This window comes from Pleurodeles waltl, chromosome 3_1, assembly GCF_031143425.1.
Source record: "Pleurodeles waltl isolate 20211129_DDA chromosome 3_1, aPleWal1.hap1.20221129, whole genome shotgun sequence".
NCBI lineage: Eukaryota > Metazoa > Chordata > Amphibia > Caudata > Salamandridae > Pleurodeles > Pleurodeles waltl.
In genome coordinates this window covers 993,554,187-993,578,299 of record NC_090440.1, presented here as the reverse complement: position 1 = coordinate 993,578,299, position 24,113 = coordinate 993,554,187, and the positions used below count along the sequence as shown (strand labels likewise).

The 24,113-nt window shown below is 45.1% G+C and overlaps 1 protein-coding gene across 1 annotated transcript in view; it reads right to left on the bottom strand.

Moving 5' to 3' along the window:
- Positions 1–3,637: 3,637 nt before the first annotated feature.
- Positions 3,638–24,113, bottom strand: part of LOC138284889 (discoidin, CUB and LCCL domain-containing protein 1-like) — a 180,831-nt gene continuing 160,355 nt past the window's right edge. The window contains exons 13-15 of the mRNA XM_069224136.1: positions 14,457–14,494; positions 13,956–14,078; positions 3,638–13,475 (exon numbers count right to left, since the gene is read on the bottom strand). Coding sequence (XP_069080237.1) covers positions 12,967–13,475; positions 13,956–14,078; positions 14,457–14,494 — 670 coding nt within the window. The 3' untranslated portion in view covers positions 3,638–12,966. The remainder of the gene's footprint in view (positions 13,476–13,955; positions 14,079–14,456; positions 14,495–24,113) is intronic.

Below are 24,113 nucleotides of genomic sequence, written 5' to 3'. Positions count from 1 at the left end.
AACCGCTGCAAATTCTTTAGGGTAGCATTTCATGCTATCATTTTTCTGCTCTTCCTTAGTGACAATATCATCACTATGGAATAACTGTTTATGTATTTAACAGTTGTATGTACCGCTACTGGATTGTAGGGTGCTAGGATGCTATATAATGAACTAAGTTTCATAATACAAAATGATTGTGTTGGAATTAACGAAAGAACAAAGAGGTTTGAGGCAACTTAATATATGCTATAAGGATGCAAAGTGGGCCCACTTTTTTTTTTAGCCAACAGCACTTTGCATTCTGGAACTTGTAGTTTCGATTTTGCCTCTACACCTACGCTTTACAGGCCCCAGCATGCAGAATGGGGCTGCTGAATATGCAGAAATGTCTGACAGTGTCACAGGAGACATGAGGCCACTTGGCAGCTATGCATCTCCTTGCTTGCTGAAGAATATTTCCATGGCTGTGCATACACTGTGGTTTGCACGCAAGATGAAGTCTGGCTTGGGCCCCTGGTTATACAAATCGATGTTTTTGCTACCTGGAAGTGAGAGACGCTCTTTACCTGCAGCAGTATTTGAAATAATCATTCCATGGAAGTACTTCAATGTCAAATTCTACTGAGTGCCAATGGTAACAATCACTTTGATCATAGTGGTTTCCTACTGCCATTTATTTATTTATGCAGCTTTATCTAGCTTGAAGATTGGCACTCGGGCGTTAGAGCACTTCACAATTTGAACATAACATAACAGAGATAAAATATATAGAGTAAATATGTACTAAACAAGACAAAGGCCCTCATTACAACCCTGGCAGACGCCGGTAAAATGGAGAAATGTACTGCCAACAGGCTGGCGGTACATTTCCCCATATTACGACATAGGTGGTTTGGCTTAAGCCAATCCGCCAATGTACCGCTCCGTCCACCACGGCGGCTGTCGCTAGCCCGCCCGTGGGATTATGACCCCGCCTACCGTCATGGTTTTCGTGGCTTCCTTACTGCCACGAAAATCATGGCGATAGGCACTATCAGTGACAGGGAATTCCCCCCCAGTCCCCCTCCCACTCCAGCCCCCCCAACATACACACACCATCGAACACATGCATATACACTCATACCCACATTCATCCACGCATGCATACATCCATTCACACACACATCCACACTTACATACATACACAACTTACACTAATTCACACAACACAACATTTATGCACTCACGCATCCATACGTGCACACTTGCATCCATGCACACACAAACATACACACACACACCCCTACACACACACACAAACATCCCCCACCCATCTCTGAGCATCTGACTTACCTGGATCCAGAGGGTCCTCCGGCAGGAGACGGGACGGGGCCCTGCTGCCAGCAGCAGTGTCCGCCAGAAGAACACCGCTAGGCTGTATCATGTGTCATGATACGGTCTGTGGCAGTCTACTGGCGTGGCCCTGCTGCTGGCAGCAGCACCACCTTGCCGCCATCCGCCGGCATGGTCACAGCCAGAATTCCACCATTCCTCTGACAGAATTCCGGCTACGGTCATAATTTGGCGGACGGGTGGTAGCCGCAGTGATGGTATCTTAGCGGCTGTTGCCATGGCGGTAGGCGGTTTTTACGGCCAATGTGGTAATGAGGGCCAAAGCGTCTCGGGAAGTTCGGTACACAAAATGAAGCCATGGCATATTTGAAACGAGAGAACCTTCAATTACCTTTTTGAAAGTCAATAAACAGAAGATAATAAGCCAGACTGTACGAACAGATTTCCAAAGTCTTGTCGTGCTACCAGAGAAAGACTGAGACATGGTTCTCTCTCTTTGTTGAAGGCCAAGGCTCAAAAAGCAGGCGGTTAGGGATGTGGAAAGGGACAAGACCACCAGAGAGTTTTAGGTTTTCTGCAGATAGCAGGAGTGCTTGTGTATAGGGCTTTGTGGGTGAGACAAGCAGTCTTGAACTGAGTTCTATCTTCAATGGTGAGCCGCTGCAGTGTTAAAAGCATCGGAGAATTTGGTCAGACATATTACAACCTGGAACAAATCGAGCTGCAGCATTCAAAGTAGCTCTGAGGAGGGTGAGATGACCAGAAGTTAACATGAAGTGTGGGTGCCCCAAGGTTTTCTCTGTCCCCCCTTTTTTTTTATCTGTATGTTCAACCACTAGGCCTTGGTGGAGTCCTTTGGGCTTAGACCTTCTCTTCTGCCCCTGATAGCCATTTAACTGAGATGTAATCAGTCGTTAGCAAATTCCATGGGTAGACTGAGTGGCTGGCTAGGGCCATTCAGAACTGGTTGCGATAAAATATGTATTCTGGTTTTGGCATTTCCTGCTTCTGTTAAAAACACACTTTTTCTTTTTCTTGAGACCTTTCTTTCAAAACCTTGGTGCAAAATGTCTCGACCACTGCTTTTCTCCAACATGAGGTACTAAAGGTGTTGGTATTCTTGGCTTCAGTGGTACAGACATGTGCATTATCACATCTAGACTGCTGTAGTGCCATCTGCCTTGACCTTCCTGCCATTGTAGTATATATGTGCCACAGACTGCAGAACCAGGTAGTTCTTCCTGCTATGAACGTGTCTCCTCGGATCTCCGGTCTTTGCAATGGCTTCTAGTTAAGTAAAGGTTGCAATTCAAAATACGGATAACTAAGCGATAAAACTAATAAACAGTGATATGCAGCTTTTTAGATGCTATTTTTAAAAGATTCTGCATATAGTGAGAAGGAAACTGAAATGTACCTGGTCATTTTTGGGCGTATGTATAACTGCAATTCTATATACTCATACCTGCACACTATTTAATTTATTTGCGGGCGGTCTGTTTGCTTCCTTAAGCGTCTATGCTTGCAGTACAGTGACTGATCACTTGGTGCCACTGCGGGGCCGAGGTCTGTCTACTTTCTCTGAGCAATCTCGTGGTGTCACTGGTCTATTGATCCATGCTGCGTTCTACAAGCTCAGCCGCTGCCGCACTGATCACAGGGTGCAACTGAGTCCCTAGTCTCTGTTCCTACCAGGGTCTCGTGCTAGCTCGAAGATCTCCGCCATTGCTCTACTCAGACTAGCCACTGCGTGGCGCTGCCTCCCCAGAGTCTGTTCCCCCCTTCTAGCTTTTCATTACATACTGTGACTGTCCGCTCGGTGTCCCAGTCATTTACTGTGAGCGAGGGGAGAGCTTTGGGGGGGGGGTGGAATGTAGGCTGTGATCTCACGGGCCTAGCATGTTATTACTAGTGTTGGAAGCAGCGACACACTGAGTGCTGTTGGAAGAAGACCTGGATAGAATGGCTATGCTGAAGACTGACAAGTAAAACCTACTCCAGCTTATCTTTCGCGAGCTTTTCACAATAATATACTTTACCTTCCAGGGCTAGTGTCCGCTCCGAAACATGACATGCAGTAACGTGAAAAGATATAGGGCGCCTCCGCCATCCTAATGCCTGTCAGTTTGCGCCAGGATTCAAACACTGCCATACTCAGAGTGGCCAGAGGTGGCGCTGCCGCACAGGTATCTGTTCTCCTTTAAGGTGCTTTTAAATCCACACGCACAGGACGACGGAGCAGATGTCACGACAGCCACATCATACAAGAGTGCAGCATATATATATACGTCGTTGCCGAAGGAAATGGTTTGTGACGTCTCTCAACACTGTTATCAGTATTTTTATTTCACATAATCCAAAGTGAATCGATACAGACTTCACAGCTCAGATCTGTGGGTCCTCTGCTGGGTCCCCAAAAGTATTACTTACATACATTACAGTACATATATAAGCAGCATACTGCTTTACTCCTTCATTGATAATAGCATATCAAGAACTACATCATTTGTCGAACAACCTGATCTCCTTATTTCACATCTCCAAAACATATTCTTGAAGGCAGAACCCTACCTCCCCCACAAGTGACGTAAACAGACATTTTCAATGCTCAAGAAAAGACTTAAGGCTGCAGGAAGAATGCGGCTCATGGGGGTAGGTGGACGGTAGTTAGAGATTGTATACTGCTTCGTTATAAAAAATAATACATTATAAAATATATACATTTCTGTCATAAAATATTCTGTGTATATTAGAAGGCGTTTGAGTCAAGAAAGATAATGGCAAAAGATGCAAGATGGGGTCGGGGGAATGGGCACGGACAGGATGCTGTAGTGAACTACATACTCCCTGCCAGGCACACTGTAGTCACAACTGCTCACAATCACGGCTGGACTTGGGGGGTTCTAGCTCATACCCCATCTAAATGCAACCATTCTTCAATACATTTTTAAACAAGTTCTGCAAAAAAACACTTTCAACTTTCAGCGCTACTGGGTCAATTTATTATGCTGACCCCCTGGTCCTAACATTTTTGGGTCTAGAGCAGTAAAAGGAATTGCCAAAGCTGCTATCTTATTTTGGGAGAGATTTATGTAGTGCAGGTATTTTTGTATTGAGATTCTGCCACTAAACAATTTAGGTTTTATCAAGGACCTCACCTGAAATGTCCCCATCTTAATTATTCAAATTCTACTGTGTGATGAGTCCAGAGATAATCCACCGACATACCGATTAGCAGATTTTTGTTGATGGCGGAATCCTGCAATATTGGTACAGCTGGAGTCAGGGAATTAAGTAGTGTGTGCAAGCTGTTCGATCAGTAGTGTAACGAAACGTGAGTTTACCACCTGCAAAGTACTTGGAGGGGGCCATCTCTTCTCCGGGCCCAGTCAGGTGCCTGTAGCCTGTGCACAGTGTTCTGTTCTGAGAGGGCTTTCCTGGAGCTCAGCCCCCCCCTGCACCGCTGTGGCTGCGGGGGCCTTTGTTACACCACTGTGTTGAATTGTGTATGCACAGCCCTAAAGCAATCAACTGCTGACAGTTAAGGGTGAGAAACACATCTGGGAGCACAGCCTCGCTTGCCGAGGGCAAGTCTTACATCTGGGAGCTGTTCTTCCAGTTAGTCACGAGGCTCATAAGCAAGTGAGCCTTGGAGCTTAGTCTCACTTTGGTCCAGTCTTGATGGATCCCATTAACTTGAACAGAATCTCACACCCCGGCATCAGTAGTTTTTAGTTACAAGAAACTTTGTTCCAAAATATCACTCCTGTATAATCTTGAGAGCTTTGTGTCCTATGGTGCTCACTACTCTATGAGGGTAGGGAAAAAGTTACTTACCTGTAACAATCTGTTTGTAGCTTGTAGTCGTCTAGATTCACATGCTGTGCACACTCCTGCCATCTAGTTGTAGGAACAGAATATCACAACTTGGTCTTCTTAAAAAAGAAAAAAAAAAAGGAGGTTTTGGTTTTAAGGAGACTAGTGATACTTCCACTGAAACCCAAAATGCGCCAGAATCCTACACAGTTTTTCCACCCTAGGGGTAGGCATGTGTAACTAGCAGCTGAAAGCCTGTGTGTACTGGGCAACTAGAATTACATTACAACAGTTTCCCTAAGTATTAACACTTGCTTGCTCCTTGTGAGGTGGTAGGGTTTATGTGAATCTACAGCACTAGAAGCTACAGACAGTTAGAGGGAAACTTTTCCTGTTAGCATGAGAAGCTGTTGGTCACATGATTTGCATAGAGTGAAAATCGGTACCCATAATCCTAAAGCTTAAGCAAGTGTAATAGATGTTTGGAATAATTTTTGGATTACTGCTTGCTCAATTTTATCTCTTGTTGTCCATGGATATAGACACAGTAGTGTTTCGTGAATGTGGGGGTAGAACTCCATATGGAAGCCGTACAGATATCTGCTAATGGGATATTGCCTAGGAATACCAAATCAGAATGCAATGTTATATTTTGGTCCAGCATAACTGAATGTATCTGACTATCCATGTAGCCAGTCTTGTGTTTGAGATAGGGTTGCCTATGTACGGCTGTGCCCAGGCAACAAATAGTTGACCTGTTCTCCTAGTGGAATTAGTATGGTCAAAACAGTACATGATGTCCCTCTGGACATCTAAAGTGGATAAGGCTTTTTCCACCAGTGATCGAGGATGAGGGAAAAAAAAAAGTTAATTGAACAGACTGATTGACATGAAAGGGTGATACAAAAATTGGCAGATTAGAAAGGAGTGGAGAGCATGATTATCTATGTGAACCTGTATAAATGCTTCCTCAACTGGCAGTGCTGGAAATTTACTGACTCTTCTAAGATAAGTAATGTCCACAAGAAAGATTTGTTTCCATTATAGAAAATGGGCTTGAGTGCATGGGTACAATGGGTGCTCCCATAATCCAGTGAGAATAATTGTAGGATCGCAAACGTGAAAAAGGTGGCATTTTAGGTTGGATTGTTCTTTAAATCCTCACTAAAACACCTTAATAACGGGGATTTTGAACGTTGTGAAATTTGCAGCAATTGCTGCCATTGTAGTTGGATGCAAGTGTTGGATAAGCCAGACTTCCGTTAGTGTGATCAATAATGAACAAGGTGTTCTACTGATGCTGTTTGACCTTACTCTGAAGATCTGAGCGGTACACCATAACTCTTTACTTTTAGTCTCACAACATGACCACGTACCGGGCCTTCTGGCTTTTTTTTTTTTTAAACTTGAATATACTTTTGTGGTAGTTTCACATAACCATAGTCTAAGACTTCAGGTGCCAAATAACAGGACTGAGTGCTTTGAGGCCGGTATACTTTAGCTTGCTGTGGTGCTAAGAAAGTCTGGCATGAGGAGCAGTTTTTAATGAGGATGAACAGACAGCTCCAGAAGTAAGGACTACCACATTTGGTGTGGCCACGTTGAGCCAATGAGTAGTGCCATTTATATCTGTAGCATATTTTGTACTGCATTTGAACTCAATTGTATTGGGTTGTTTGGAGGGGGATGGGGTATTATCAAACATCCCTGACCCGCTCATACTCAGCATGCTGCCCAGAAATAGTGGAACTGGGTGCCTGGATTCAATATTATGGTATTTCGCATTTTTGTGTGTGGCAAACAAGTCTATTGTTGGTACCCCCAACAATTGAACTACTGCTGTATAACATAGGAATTGACCTCCCACTCTTGCATTTGGTTAACAAATTGTTCTGATTTGGTAAAAGATGTTACATCAACAAGAATATTTGATAGTGTAATTCCCCAATGGCACATGATCTGAGCCAGCTTGGACAGTAGAGGAGAGTGTCTGCCCCTTGTATCTGTATGTACAACATTGTGATCATATTGTCTACTGAAATTAAGATCAACTTTTTTGAATTGTCACTTGAAGGGGTAACTACAGTACCAAAGACTAAAAACAGTGGCACTGAAAGCTGTTCTTGAGCACCCCACTGACCCTGAACAGTAAGGTGGCCCATGTGCACACCCCAACCTGGTAATGATACACTTGTGCTGCTGACCACCTGTGACTTAGGGTTGAGGAAGGATAGTCCCAGTAGCAAGTTTATCTTGTTACACCACTGAAATTTGTGCTAACCCCTGGGCTCCACCAACACTAGTTCCTCGCATTACACCACCGCTTCTGGCTATAGTCTGGCTAGGCACTCTGAAAGCACATGCATGCACAATCTTGCCTGCAGGACTAGCACAATACATGCCATTATCTCTAACATTTTCATTATCATTCTCACTGTCAGGGTAAATGACAGCTGGTAAAGAGGAAACAGCTTTGCAATGCCATCACTCTGTTGTTCTTGGTTTCAGCATTGGCAGTGAATTGAGTGTTGCTCCTAAACACTTTGTATTTAGTGTGAACAGAAGTGTAATATTTTGGCACGGATTGTGAAGTCCAATTTGTGGAGGAGAGTCACCAGCTGAGAGCACGGGAGGCACTACTTAGGACTTGACCTCTCTACCAGCCAGCGATCAAGGTATAGGAACACATGACTTTTGCTGTGCCTTAAATATGTTGCCACAGCAACTAGACATCTGGTAAATATTCATGAAGCTGTGGTTACTCCAACCAATAGAACTTGAATTGCTAATGTGTTCCTTTTCCTGTAGATCACTGTCACTGTCAATGTACCCAGATGTATAGAGATGTGAAAGTATGGTGTCTTTTAGCTCACGTGCTGCCATATAGTCTCCTACAGTTAAACCTGTGGTGATGTTTTGCAAGGTGACCATCTTGAAATGATCTAATTTGATGGATCGCTTCAGTGCTCCGAAATAGTGTCTTGTCCTTTTTTGGCAATAAGTAAGTACAGCGAGTACACTCCTTTCTCATTTTTAATCAGAGGCCTCTATTTTTGCAGGAACGCCTGCATTTATTCATCTATTTTAGATGGTCCTTGTTCATTTTCTGGAGGTGCGGTGGAGGATTTGAAGAGATGGTATGGAATGCCAGTTAGTAGTAGCGGATAGATCCCAGTGGTCTGAGGCTAACTCCTCTCCTTCCGGAAGGTATTATCCCCAGCTTTCCCCGACAGCTGCTGAATGGCCAGAGTGGAATGGAAGGTTAGTCACTCTTTGGTAGGAGGGATATCTCTGCCCTTGGCACTTTTGCCTTCCTCATTTCCAGGAAATGTGCCACCGTTTTACTGTCCTTGTTGACTGGACTGCTGGCCTTCTGGGAGGGGCTGCTGTTGCGGAGTCAGCAGACTGTACTAGGACCCACTCTGATTTCGGCTGAGTGGGTTCTATGGCATCCTGGCCTGGACTGATGAAGGAAACCCATAGCCTTGTCTGTGTCTTTCTTAACCCTCTCTAACATTGTATCTACCTGTGGTCCAAAGAGGTGCTCCCCATCAAATGGATGTGCAATGAGGTTCTGTTGCATCTTGAGATGAGAAGTCATGTCGGTATACCAATGTACTTGTGTTTGTCAAGAGACAGTATCTGTCGCATCTAGATCACATCTAATAATTGCACTGGAGTTGACTTCTTCATCAATAATTAAAAAAAACACTTTTGTGCGTTTTTGGAAGGTGTGGCATCATTTCTTCTGTCTCTCCACTGGTGTCTGTTGAAACTGAGGGCCAGTGAGTTACCAATGGGCACTGTGTACTTGCATCCAGAACAACACATTTTCTTTGTTGTATTAATTTTCTTGAATTCTTTAGCTGGTGTGGCAGTGTTCCTTGTCCCTTACATTAACAACCTTTAATGGGAAATATGCACTACAAGAGAATCAGGGGCACAGTTGTCTTGTAGACCCACTCTGTAACCCTGCTATACATCATAATGTTGATGTATTAGGTCAGGTTTGTCTTGAGAATGCATTGTATCTGATAGCCTATTGCTCGTAGTCGGAGAGAACAGAATGTGCCGAATGTGGTGAAGTGAACAATTGGTGGTGTAATATTCACCCGAAGTTTTTTTAGTGGTAGAAAATGCTCTGATGTCTTCCAAAATGGCTTCTTCAAATATTAGATTACATCTTTTAGTGAGTGGTTAGGCACTTTTGGTGGCCTTGCAACTATATGTCTGGTGTCAATGTCTATATAAATGGTTACTGGTAAGTACATGATTGCTCACTGTTTACATAAATGGTCACTGTTGAGTACCTGGTTGCTCACTCTCTATCAATGACAAGTAGCATTTCAGTGTTAAGGGTGAGGCTGGTGTCAACAGTGTGTTGGACTCAACTCTACTTCAGGGTGTTATATGTTGGCCTCAAGTGTACTCGGATAACAAGGATATCTTTTGGTGGCAAACAATTTCCACAACCGTGGACGGCGTCAAATGATGAGACCTTTTCAAAGATGGCTTGCTGGAAAGGCATGATGCTCGTTGGTCTACTCTTTACTAAGGACCCTAGGGTCTTTTTAATGTAGAGCCTCTATATGCACTTGTTGCACTTAGTTCTGAGACTGGGAATGTTGTGATTAGCTCTTGGAGTCGGGGCCCACAATCCTCTGGGTAGCCTTTGTCTTGGATGTGTGTTTTGATGGGGCCACTGAAGATTGAGTTTGTGAAAGTCATCTGGGGACAAAGAAATAGGACTTCACTCCTACTGGACCTTTGCGGTATCGGATGGTCCCCCATGTCTTCAGAGTGAGAGCCCTCATTGTCTTCTGCTCCAACAGAAAGGGAATCAGTAGATTCCTGGCACTGCATGATGGCCCAACTTGTACAGCACTGGCGTCAAAGTGTCTTCTTGGACTGGAAAGCATTACACGCCAAGCAGGAGTTTTTATTGTGGTCCCTGAGTAGACAGGTTACAGATCTGATGTGGCTTTAACCAGGGAAACTTGCTGATGTAAGAAGAGCAAAACGTATAGAGAGGGTTCTCCATTCCCCTCTCTCCTAAACTAGTAATTTTTATATGTCCAAATCTGAGGTTTACCAGTGACTTGACTCAGAGGCTGATGGTTACTGGATGCTTGAATTTCTGGTTTTGTGGTGTCAAAATGCTTTTCCTATGCGCAGCGGTAACTGAGCTGCTAGAGACACGGCCCCACCCAATGGCAGAAAACAAACAGTTTGAGTTGGCATCTCTGTCTTGGTGCTTATGGATTTCATTGGAGGTACCATTAGTCACCTCGAAATCAAAACCCCTTCTTCAAAGGAAACAAGTTGTAATGATTGAAGGCAAACACAAGATAGCAGTTGTGTGAAAGGCAGAGGCTCTCCAGCTACACGTGCTACAAACGCAAATCCCTCAAATGTCACTCATGCTAGCTGCAAGACCTTGAGAGTTTTGTGTCCTGTAGAGGTCACTCCTTGATGAGGGAATGATATGTACCACATACCAAAATCCATCACAATAACTCATGAGGGTGGTCTTGGGAGCTTTGTGTCCTGCAGCGCTCACTCATCGTGGAGGAGGTGTATGTACCACAATCCAGGAGGACAGCTGTTTGAGTAGACTAAGGGCAAAAGGCTCCTTACTTCATCCCCTGCGCCTGAGACAACCACAATCCCCAGAATGGATATCTAGGTTTATAGACGGATCACAGAGAATTAAAAATGGAGTTGGGCTATGAATTCAAAATCTGCATTTCTGCCCTTCTAGGGCCTCATTGAGAACACAAATTCAGTGGTGCTGCTTTTGAGCATTTCACACATTATGAGTGGAGTACACATAGCGCTACTTCGGTCTTTTTTTGGAATTTGATATTTCACCACCTATTGCAGGAGGAAAACAGAGAGCAAAAATTGACAAAATTGCACCATTCCTGAATGTAATGAATTGCTCTTGATTAGGCACCTTTGGAGAAAATAGGCATAAGAGGTGCAAAGGGTGTTTAGAAAATCATTGCATTCTAGATTGGCGCACGGTCATTTTTGCACAAGATGATTTGAGAAGCTTGACAAAGACCAACCTATTGTTTTATATTGGATATTACGATGTATGTTTCTCATCCAGAGTTTTTGTTTGTTGTTGCAGTTTTTTTGTAGCGGGAACTCGACCCGAAGATAAAGGAGCACTTTACATGAGCACCAGCTACATTACACAAGGACACATTCATTTTTGTAGGCACGGTGAGATTAAGTGATTTGGCCAGAATCACAGGATGTTGCACTGCCCCGGTTCCAAAGTTGGCAACTCTGGCCGTTGCACCACATCACTTCAAACGAGATTTTAGACTCGCAGTAGGCCTAGTAATTTGAGGGCTTGAATAAGGGTCATTTCTTTATTTAAAAAATATGACAGTACTGCTTTTAAAATGTGCACTGACTGGTCAAGGAAGGGTCTGCAGTGTCTGTGCTGATGTGGCCTATGTCCCACCTCCAGAGAGATGGGCATGTCCGGTCTTTAGGTTCACTCAAACAATTATTTTGTTGCTGGAGTGACAACAGGAAGGGAGTTAGGTCTTTGAGATTATTCACTTCTTATTGTCTCTCTGAGGGCCACCACATTAAACGGAGACAACAGTTTTTAGTTCCCAGTCCTTGGCTTCCCTAAGAGTCAGTGGAAAAGTGGGTCCACTTTCTCACCACATCCCTGTCTGATATGAGAGCCAATGAAATTGTTCAAATGCAGCTACAGGGACAAGTTCTTAGGGTCATGAAGCTAAATGCAAAAGAAAAAAAAGGAAAGACTAGCTTTGGTCCTCACGGCCTCCATCAATCAATCCGATGGCAATGGAAACAAATGAAGGATCAGTTTGACATAAATAGCTCCCCTCTTCAGCATGGCCTAAGTGCAGTGTACAGAAAGAGAGGGAGGCTTTGACACCAACTGACCACTCACTCCTCGTGGACCCAGGCTCAATGGGGGAGAAAAGGAAAGAACATCTTGGGCACGGGCAGCACGCCACTCCTACTGAACTCAGTCGCAACAGAAACAAAGGAGGGGTCAGATTTGCCATGGATTACCCAACACTTCTGCATAGCCAAAGTGGAATGGAAAGAAAACAAAAGGCCGCCTAGCCACTCACTGGCCACTTGCTTCTCATGGACACAAGGATAACTGAAAGAAATAAACGAAGGAGTGGTTTTGGCACTAACTAGCCAGTAACGTCCCACGGTTCCAAGAACAAAATAAAGAAACAAAAGAAGAACCAGCTTTGACGGTTACTTGCAACTTGCTTCTCGTGGACTCAGTGCTAATTGAGAGAGTAGGAAGGAACATCTATGGCATGGACAGCAGGCCACTGCTATTAAACATGTGAACAGTGACAACAAAAGCATCTCAATTAACAGAAACGGTATGCTTGCAGTCGGCTCTAGCTGCCAGGAAGACAAAGAAAGGAGCAACTTTGACATTGAAGGCCTGTCCTGCTTAATGGACACAAGTGCAATGGGAAAAACAAGTATTATACCAAAGTACAAGGAAATAAAAGATGAAGCAGCTTTGGCACATATAGCCCACGCCCGCTACACGGCAACGAGTGCAATGGACACAAAGGAAGGCACACTTTTGGCACTAACAGCCCTTCAACACAGTCTTACGTATAGTAACACCGCTTTGGCAGGAACTGAGCAAGTCGTATGAAGGTGAACCGATCTGCACAAAGTGAAACCCAGATGCCCTCTCCTACACAGGAACATTTCACTCTCTGCCCTCTTGTTTGGGCTAGAGTGAGGGCTCATTGGAAGAAGGACCAACTCAACCAGTGACAGCTAGTGTGTCACCTTGCTACTTCATAGAGGCTCCTGATAGACATGTGGAAGCGAGTCTCTCGTCTTGAAGTGGCCCCAAGGCACGGGTGGTAGCTCTCGGCAAGCTACGCCTCTGCCTGTTAGAGTTCTGTCAGGCAGCCCTTGGCCACCTTCTTTACAGTGCCCATCAGGCACAACTAGGCCTTCAGCCTGACAGTCTACCTCCTCCGCTGCTCTCCGCTGGGAAGGAGAGTCATACTGACCCGGCAGGCCGCAGGTGAGTTGGGGTGCCTTTTTCCCTTGTGCAGGTGGGATGACTTTCACAATACAGATGTTCTTCCTCGCAGCAGTGGCCAAAGCCTGGTCCGTAAACGGGGTGGCATACTCTGGCTCAGAAGGAAGTGGCTCTGTGTACTCGTGGAAGCGCCCTGGCACATCATAGTGACTCACCACCAGGGGAAGAGTGTAGCCCTCATCTGGAGCCGGCTTGAAGGTAGACGGCACTTTCTGTGCATTGATGCCACCTGGAATGACATCTGGTACTGCATAATCTATGAGGAGAAGATAGAGAGCAAAAGATAAGAAAGTTGACAATGTATTAGTAGAGCAAATTATTATTTTTGTAAATAGTTTTGTAATATTTATGTGTGAGGCTTAGTGCTTGTGTGTGGTGTCTGGTGGGAGCTTTTGATGCTCCCATGGCAGAGATCTGTGTGCAAACAGTAGGTCTGAGATACAACCTCAGCAAGACTGACACAGCCTTACATCTTTCTGATGTCATCACAACATACCGTTAGGGGGTAGCACCGTAAGCACTGCAGAGATTTTAAACCTATGACCAGTCACAGAGAAAACCCTAGACAGGTGCTAACCCACTGAACCTCCATGTATCTTTGGTGAGATACAGCCCGGATCAGAACACTTTAGTCATGACGCTTTTCCAAAGTGCATGTTCATGATGTAAAGACGTTATACTTTATAATTAAAAAGTCAAGTTAAACACCAAGAAAAAGACAAGAGACTGCCATTACCTGGGGAGTGGGCCGCACTGATGCCACCAGGCGACCCGTCATCCGAGTAGGAAATCAACTCTGAGTCTGAAGGGTGGAGGTGAGGCCTGCAGCAAACCTGGCTGCTCTGGGGTTTCTGGTAACCTAAGGAGGGGGGAAATATGGGTCACAAAGGGAACTTTTTCCAAACAAATGAGGCGTATCGGTTGAGTGTTTGTTATTCCCAGAGGTAGCCCAGCATATTAGAAAGTTAAGGCTATTCCATGACAAAGAGTTGCACCTGAAAAGGTGGAGTCACTGGGGCAGGGGCAGTCACGTCTGTATTTCTATAAAGGCACTGTGAAACTTCAGCAGCGTTGCTGCAAAACCACCACCAGGGGTCTGTGTTAGGAAACCCCTCCCCCATAATCTTACACCTGTGAAGGAATTGCTCTTTATAGCCAATGATGAACTGGAATAAGATGACAATTAGACCCCTGGCCCTTAGTCTTTAGTATCACATGGAAGTCCTGAAGAACTTACCTTTCATGCAGCCACAGCTTCCTTCTGCAGCTGCTTTCCTGCAGGGGCAAGGGGACAAGAAGACATTTAATGAAGACACAAGCTGACAACACAGGAGCTCTGTCTTGCATATGTAGCACTGGCACTAAATACAATCCAATGTCCCTCAAGGCTAGGTATGCCTATCACCCAAGATCAACAGAGGGTAGCGTGTTGTCAAGTGCAGAACCTGAGCAGAGCTGCTCTCACCTTGACACAACCAAAAAGGTAACCTCTTATTTTCTTTGCTCTGTCTAACCCTTTGCCATTTGTGACATTTGCTACAAATGTGACACTATAGTGAGTTCTAGTCTTCTTGTCAATCAAAATCCCTTTACTTTACAAGTTAGATGTCTGTGCCTAGAGGAAGGGGCTGTGAGTGCCCGTCATAGCAAAGAAAAAGCCAAGAGTATGCAGGCCCTACCTTCCACCCAATTCCCTGCCGCCATAACTGCTGCAGTTCTTTACTCTCTGTTTAAACTGATAGTTCGCACACACAGAAAAGAGTGAGGTGGTTGTAGCTGAGGCACACAGAGGAAAGAGGCTTCATGAATTAGGAGCCCAGACGCGACTAGTAATATGGAAGGAAACTATTTCCTCTTTATTACTTAGAAAAGACATAACATAAACCGAGGTGTGGAAAAGTTCTGCCACAGATCATTTTTCTCAATAAGGGCTAACAAAACATACTCTGTTTACAAAAGGTGTGTGCAGGTGACCAACTGACTGCCTTTAAATTACTCTCATAAAAACAGAGATTTAGAAAGCCATCACTGCCACCTTGATGCAAAGTGTATGTGTTTTGATGCCTGGAGGGAATTACATAAAGCAGGAAACACCTGTGGGCCTTAAAACATCCTTCTTGCAGGAGTGGAGGCTGACATAAAAAGCAGTATCAGGCTTGTATGCTCCTAGTTAAAAGAGGTAGCCGCCTAAAAATGTTGATTGTGGAGATTGCTCAGTCCAGTGGTGGTTTAGCTAATAAAGCCAGAAATATGCATGTATTCAAACCACATGTACCAGTACCTATGGGAGAAAGTTAGGGTGACGGTCGCTTGTCCTTATGGAAAGCCTCACAATGTTCATTAGCACAACCTGTAACCTTCTCATCTGCTAGGTAAACATGAAGCCACCAGTACGGCTGTTTACCATGTTATCAGTTTAACCTCACTAATTGCTATGGTTTCAGAGAGCTTATCAGCCAACACTGGAAGAACATTCAAATCACACTGATGTGGCGCCAAACTTGGATATCTAAATCATGTAGTCCATCAAAATATCTTTTGCTGACATTGTTCTTAAAAATAGCAAATGTCTTTAGAATTCGTGGAAGCACTCATCAATGAAGTGTGAGAGATAAGGGACTGGGTCTAAATGTAAGTTCAGGGAGGTGCAATCTGGACCTGGGCTCAGTATTATACAAGGCCTAGTGGTAAAGGGGTCACCGCTAATTTATGCCAGTTCCTAAAACCTGTTAGGCCCCAATGGTAGAATTATGATATGTTATATGGGAGCTATACACTAGTCAGTCAAATTTGAAATTAAATGTGGTGTAGGATATTTCAACAGAAACATTCATGACCCAAGCAGAAGGAAAATATTTCTAGGGAAAACTTGCCCTTTGCCCAATTATGTTGCTAACCAGACACATTTTCTAGTTTTTCTTTCAAACTGAAATGCTCCTAAAGTCAAAGATCTGTTATTCCGTATCCATCTGAAGGATCATAAGGCAGTTGCAAGATGCGTGAAACATGTTTTTGTGTAGCAGTCCCTTAACAATTTTCAAGGTCTCTTGGTACTTTTAGCTGTTTCAGAATGCAGCTTGTTGTCTGTCGGTTGCAAGCTTTTTCTAAATTGCAGTTGGGCTTTGCCACTTCCTACTAAGCTCTTGTAAATGTGCTCTTGTAAATGTGAACATTTTGCAGTTTTATAGTGCGGTAAACCTGGCCCGAAGTGCTGGGACCATGTCTCCAGCCTGTTTACAAGATGGGCTCAGGTATCGCCAGGTTTGTTGTAAAACATGGCCTTGTGGTGTGGACTAGCGCACTACTTCTCTGAACCTTCCACAGGAATGCTGTTTGCTACCAGATTTCATATCTGCCAGAACCCAAGGTAAAATTGTGGATCTTTTAAAGTCACAGTGCCGAGGTCAGAGATCAGGGTTGCGGAATTCCTATAGCTCTATGGCCAGGACATATTGTTTGGGGTCAAGGGTAACAAGTTTTCATATTTATTTTGTCCATGGGACAAGTAGGCCCAACCCACTGCAGCACAAACCCTTTTGCTGCCAGTTTACAGTACCACATTATGGATCAGGGAAGGGCATTGTCTGCAGTTAAGGTAACATTTGTGTCTATATGTTAATGCTGTTCAAACTTGTATTTATGGTTCGTTAATGCAAAGTCGTTAGAAGTAGGGTGAGTACTCTAAAGAAATGTATGCTCTGACTGCACTGCTGACAGTGGTTCCAGTATACAAATGTGTATACAGAAGGGGAAATGGAACCCGGAAGTGAAACTCTCAACTGCCTGGCCACGGACGAGCCCGCACCGCACCGCAGCCCGGGGAGCGGAGACCTCCGACGAGGACCAAAAGCACTCGGAGACCCCGACGAGGAGACCCAGCCCCCACCCAGGAGCAGACCCCCTGGCAGCGGCGGTGCAGCACCTCCCGGGCACCAAACTCCGGCACAGGTCTCCCAGTAGGAGCCGCCGTGCCCTCCACCCGGACCCCGGGAGCGTCTCAGCGCTGCGCACCCCCGCCCGGAGCTCGGCAGCAGGGACACCAGAGCAGGAGTAGGGGATACCGTCGCTAAACACCGGGAAAACACCGGGAACAGACGTACGGTCTCATCTGAGCCTCGGCACCCCAGAGCCGCTCGTAGGCCACAGCGAGACCTCTGACCGGCTAGGAGTTGGGACTCTGAGAACGCTAAAGGCCGGCAAGCGAAGAGACCCTTAGACGCGCTGGTGTGCGGACTACAAGCATCGCCGATGTCCAGCACCTGAGTTGTGCCGGCTCTCCTCAGCCGCAGGATAGTCTCTGCTCTGTACGCGTGCACCAAGGGAAACGGAAGCAGGTTCTGCAGATCTACAGCACTGTTCTGCACCGTTCTGCACGCAGGTGCCGGGTGGCTCACGTCGGAGTGCAGCGCGGAGCGGAGCACGAACGCTGCCGCTACTGCCGCCGCCGCCACCGCTACTGCTGCTGCTGCTTTTGGGGGGGCCCGAGGGTCCGAGGGGAACTCTCGCCGGGAACTCTCGCCGGGTGGTTCGAAGCACGGAGCTTGGAGCTCGGAACTCGCCGCAGCTTCTGGAGCTGGAGGATTCTGTGCACCCTTCTTTTTCACTGCCCTATATCCGGTTGACTGGGCTGACCTCCTCGGCTCTTCCGGGGTGTATAGCACACTGACTCTTCCCTCTTGGTTCCGAGGCGCGTACACGCCTGCCCGGAACCCACCTGATCTCCACACAGCCCAGGGCATCTCCGGGCAAGTTCTTGGCGTGAGAAAGGCGTCTCATTGGAGTCTGCAGAACAGGCGCCTTGTTTACTGCGGCCATTGAGGTCTACACCCCGGCAGAGGTCGAGGCTGCCAACGGACCGACACCCTCCTCAAGTGCACCTTCTCCTCCTCGGTCCCCGTCTCCGACAAGCACTATGTGGAATGGATGTTCACACCGGAGGCAGGGGGCACCAGCGTGCAAGTGAGTAAATCCTCTGGGTTTCCTGTGCGCCTAGCGGCGCGAAAGTGCTGTTACGCCCCCCGGGCCCTTAAATTGCAACAAGGTACACCGCACAGCGGGACGCGAGCGGGCGGCGCCGGGCAAGGGGCGGGCCCTCTGTGTCCGCTCAGAGGCCTGAAGTGACTGGACTGGGTACGGGACTTTGCCTAAACTATAAATTAGCTGTATTACATCTTGATTACGCGGTTTTGTGTTTTGTATTGCTGAATTATAGCTGGTGGTACTTACTTACTGCAACCAACCTATGATGGCTATGATGGCTAACTGTAAGAACTCCGCCAAAAATCTAGGGGCTACTATGCTTGATAACTACCTGGTTAAGGTGGTTAAAAAGATTAATAGCGATCGCAGAGTCTCCATAGGGAAAGGAGGTTCCCCCGTCCAGACTCACCCTAGTTCCTCCTCACACATAGTGTCTACTTATGAGGATCTGGGCGCCAACACTGATAAGGATATGATACTAACTGAGGCACAGATACATATTAATCCCTTAGACTCAATGGGTATAATTGGCGAGAGCCCATCTAGCCCCGTGGTTATGGCAGAGACTCCCCCCCCATCCAGCAAGAGCAGTTAGGGCTTGTAGAAAGTCGTTGGGCAAAAGAGGAGTGGGGAAGGTCAGCAATTCTCGAAAGCCCCTCGAAGCAAAAACCCATACTATTAAAACAAAGGGATTAGACGGGGGATCTGACAAGCCAGTGGGTTGCTGTCATAACAGGCAGTATATAGAAAATATACTGGCAACAGTAGAGGATAAGTTAGCGACAAAAATGGCTGAAATTTTTAGCACATTATTGCTGAAAATTGAAGTACTTACCCAAGAGGTTCATAGTCTGAGGGTACAAGCAACATCGACACCAGCAGATGTATTAACGGTACCTCTAGATTTACCATCTGGAAATTGTGCTGAGCAGGGAATACTCGCCGGCAGCAGTCTAAGACATAAAGCCCCATGTAACGAAACAAGTTTGGAGGCGGAGCCCACTATACCTAGGGAACCCGAAGTGATTCGAGGGTCCCTAGAGGGTAGGCCTCAACCAACTCGAGTCCATAAGGTAGCAAGAGAGCACAACAATAATTATAATGTTAGGATTGATCTTCCACCGGAGGCCGCTCCATTTGTATGTATATTGTCAGGAGTCCCAGAACTTAGTTCAGGTAAAAAAGAAGGTTACAATGACTTAAAAAACAAAGTAGCCTTCTGGCTTACTAAGAATAGACCCCTCCCCCCTACCATTGATGGTAAAATCTTAAATGTGAGAAGGGTGGGTTGGCTTGGCCACATGATTAAAGATATCCCAGGTGATCTGGTAATATTAATTTCAGGAGTACTAATGTGGTCCCATTTTTGAGAGGCTGGTGCCCGCAACTTGCAGATGGACCAATAGTCACGTGGGAATTACCAGATTTTTATCCTACGGTGTATCCCGAGGTGAAGGTGCCTTCCCAGATTAACAAAAATGTCATTAACCCTCCCAGGGGTTGGTTCGCACCAGAAAGCATTGAACCCTTGATTACTGCCGGGAGATATGGGCCGTTATCCTGCCTTGATGAGAATGATTGACTCAATGGTAGAGAGGAAATAGTTAATTTAACTTTATTGAAATCCCCCCACATAGAAGATATAAGTTGGAAGGCTATTGCCACAGATCAAAGTAATAATCCTGACATTACCCCTGTTGGTACATTGTCTGCATGCATTACCCAATTTTAGTACGGACTCACCCTCTGCTTTAGCGGAGCCTGTTGATATGTTAGCAAGGTATATATCCTGGAATATAGCCGGTCTGGAGTCCAGCCAGTGTATTCCTGATTGGAGGGACTTCATAGATCAGGGCGATATAATTGCATTCCAGGAAACATGGGCTATCACACCGATATTTCGGGTGGGGTATCTGAACTTTAGCAAGCCAGCAACTAGAGGCCAGAAAGGGCGTCCTGTTGGAGGTCTTACAATTTGGGTCCGTCAAAGTGCGGGTGTAAGAGTTGAAGAAGTGACAATTGATAGTCCAGACATAATTGCCCTAAAGATAAAGTCCAACCAAGGTACAAACATCCTGTTGGTTAACATTTATGTCAGGGGCCTCCAGGGAGGCAGGGTCTCTCCGACCCTCCTCCTGTTGGATGACATTCTATCAGGAACAACGACCGATGGCCACAAGATTGTGATGGGGGATTTTAATACTTGTTTTGAGCCTTTGGGTATTGAGGACGGCCCGCTCACCGAGGATGAGGATCTATCCTGGGGTATTCCCCAACTCGAGATACCTCCGATTGCTAAGCGGTCGAGCTCAGCCACCTATATCAAGGGGCTATGCTTGGATATGGGTCTAAGAGCTGTTAATGGAAGGGTCAAGTCAGATAGGAAGGGCAGGCATACATTCAACAACGGCAGACACAGTAGTCGTATCGACTATATTTTGGTCGATGTCAGGCAGTGGTTTGCAATTGTTGATATGCTAGTTACGGAACGCCCAGAGAGCGATCATGACCCGCTGGTTTTGACCTTAAGGGATTCCAGCTTTCAGAGGTCTGAGGGCAGTGGTCCTAATATAACAGAAAAAGAGGTCATTGTGAGCAATGATACGCGCAGGGTACGCTGGCCCAAAATAGCTGTGGACGCTGGGGCCCGTAGGGCGATAAGAACCTTAGTGTCTAGTTCTGTGGAGCTTTTAAACAATTGTGGCTCACAGGACGAGATTAACAGCGAACTTATACGTACCCATTCTGACTTGTTTCAGGAACTTAAAAAGATGTTCATCAAATTTATCCCTAAACAACCTAGGACCAAGAAATACTCATCCACTACCTGGTTTGATAAAGAGTGTAGCAAGTCAAAAAGAGTTCTCTTTGAGGCTATTAAAAACAAAAATCATAGCCAGATTAGATCTTGTAGAAAACTCTTTAATGAGGCTAAACGCAAAGCAAAACAAAAGTGGGACGAGGAACGCTGGCTTATGCTGTCAGAAGCCTGTGGTAAACGCAATATGCAACAGTTTTGGTACCTCATAAAATGGGGTATCTCGCAGGACGCCCACTATAGCCCAGCATCTGTCTCTAATCATCAGTGGGTAAAAAAATTTGAGGATCAGTTTAAGTGTCATACAGTAGAAGGGACTATAACCTACTGTCTTGAGCCCGTCGAGCCGTTAATATTCTCAGTTACTGAAGTTATCAATTGCCTGCAAAACATTCCCAAAGGGAGGGCCCCTGGCCCAGATGGTATTCCAGCTGACATTTTTTTGGAAGACCAGGACCTGTGGGTACCTTATATACTCCACCTGGTGAATGCAGTTGCAGCAGGCGCTAAAATTCCTGACTCATGGTATGGGGCAGAAATCCTTCCTATATACAAGAAAGGTGATCGCTCAGTACCCTCAAATTACCGGCCAATCAGCCTTATTGATGCGATCCAAAAAATCATAGCGCGCCTCATTTTAGGGAGGATACAGGAATGGATAACAGACTCAGATATTTTGACTCCGTTGCAGGCGGGTTTTAGACCTCATGTAAGCACCCTTGATCAAGCCTTTCGTTTTGCCCTTTTATATTGGAAAACAGTTTTTTTGGGTAAGGGCAAGTTGTATGCAGCTTTTGTGGATCTAAGATCTGCATTCGACTTGGTCCCTAGGACTAAATTATGGGATTGCATACTGGAACAGGGAATGCCCAGGGCTCTAGTGCGACTCTTAATGAATCTTCATGCATACACTTATGCCCAAGTCCGCTGGGGTAAGCCTGGCGAGGTTACGGACAGGTTCCATGTTTTGAAAGGTGTTAGACAAGGATGTGTCCTGGCTCCCACTTTGTTTTCCCTGTTTATTAACGGGGTTACCAAATATTTTGCAACACATCCCACGGATGCTCCCCAGATAGCGGGAATGAAAGTACCATTGCTCATGTTCGCGGATGATACCTTGTTATTATCAAAGACAAGGCAAGGGCTCCAGCAGGCCCTACTCAGATTTGAGTTATTTTGTGACGAGCATGAGCTAGAAGTAAATGTTTCTAAAACAAAATTTATGGTACTAAGAGGTCGAACACAAACTGTGGCAAGGGTTAAAATGGTTGGTGCTATTCTTGAGCAAACTAATGAATTTACATATCTGGGTGTGCATTTTAGTGATAATTTTAGTTGGAAACCCCAGATTGATATCCAAGCACTTAAACATGTTCAACTAGGCGGTGCCCTTCTTAAGGAATATAAAAGATCATTTACCCGCCCGATGTCCCCACTTATGGAAATCTATGGGTCAAAAATTCTTCCCTCAGTCTTGTATGGGGCAGAGCTTTGGGGTTATAGCAATCTGGACCGACTGATGCTGGCCCAAAACAGATTTACAAGAGGGGCGGTTGGTCTTCCGAGGTCATCCCCACGTATCCCGCTCCTTTATGACCTTGGGCTCCAACCGGTGGAAGATCAAGCCAGATTTCGGCCCTTGGCCTTCTGGCGGAGGTTGTGGTCTACCCCAGAGCTGTTATTATATGCGAAAGCATGCCTCGAGGTAAGGGACACCCTAGGATCCGATAAGATTGGTTGGTTTAAGGGTGTTAGAACCACCCTTTGTGCCATGGGTCTAGGTGCCCTTTGGCACAACCCAGACTCAGCTACTTTTCCTTCTAAAAAAGAGCTGAAACACCTATATTGGGAATGGGTGGTAGGCATAAGACACTCATCCCTTATAGGTAGTTCCCTTACAACAACATTTGTACACGTGAAAGATGCCTCTGCAATTGAAAAGTACTGGGATGTTATTACAAAACCTATGGACCGTAAACTATATCACCAAGTTAGAGTGGGCTCAATATCATTAAGGTGTTTAACCTCAACCTGGGGCACTGGAGGCCCAGATAAATGCCCATTGTGTACTGAAATGCGGGAAAATGTGAGCCATTTGTTCTTTGTCTGTCCATTATATGCTGCCCCAAGGAAGAAGTGGTTGGTACCCCTATGCAAAAGTCTGGGCACACAATCGGCCGAGACTGCTTGTAGAATCCTTAAAACTGATCTTTCACCTACTATAGTAATAGGGGTGGCCAAATTCCTGGGGTGGGCATGGATAATTCGTTCTGAACTACTAAAACAGCTACATGTTTTAGATAAGTAAATTATCTTGAACTTTAGAACTGAGTTTTTAAAGCAATGTACTTCTTTTTTTTAATATGTTAAAATATTTAACAAATGAAGCATTAGATAGATTTAATACGTTCTTAGTAGCTTTTATGAAATATTGTATTTATTGTTATAATCGTTAGCACTGATAATTTTATAAGTATTATGACGTGTAGCATGTCTTTTATGATGAAATATCGAATAAAGACCTCATTGACTTGACTTGACTTGTTGTATACAGATTTGCAAAGTTTAACAATATGATGCTACGTATAATGCTCCTAGTATGCTCTCTGGCTTGATGCGTAAAAGTTGGACAAGCTTGAAATAAAGACTGGCGATACTTTGCTTTCAGAATAAAATGTTCACAAAAAATGAAATTAGGTAAAAAACCTTTTGTTAAACTACTGTGAAATTTAGGTACTGTTTCTTTAAAGCATCATTCAGTAGAATCTGTTGATGCATGCTAGTATTTCCAATAAAATTCATTATGGAAAAATCAGTGTAACCAGTTCTAATAAGAAACATTAAGATAAACAAGCACAGGCAAAACTAATAGGTCTGACATTGATGTTCAGTGCTTTGGTTTTGTAAATGCATGTCTTCTTTTGACATGGTTTTTATAACACTCTCTTGTTGTCGGAGCTGCTGGACCCTCACCATCATAACAAACACTGGCAAAAAAAAAAAAATATTTTTGGTCTAAAAAACCACACATTGCCACTCTCGCTCATGGCACTGAACAAAACTACTTTGTGTGCCAATATACTCCTTGTGAAAGAG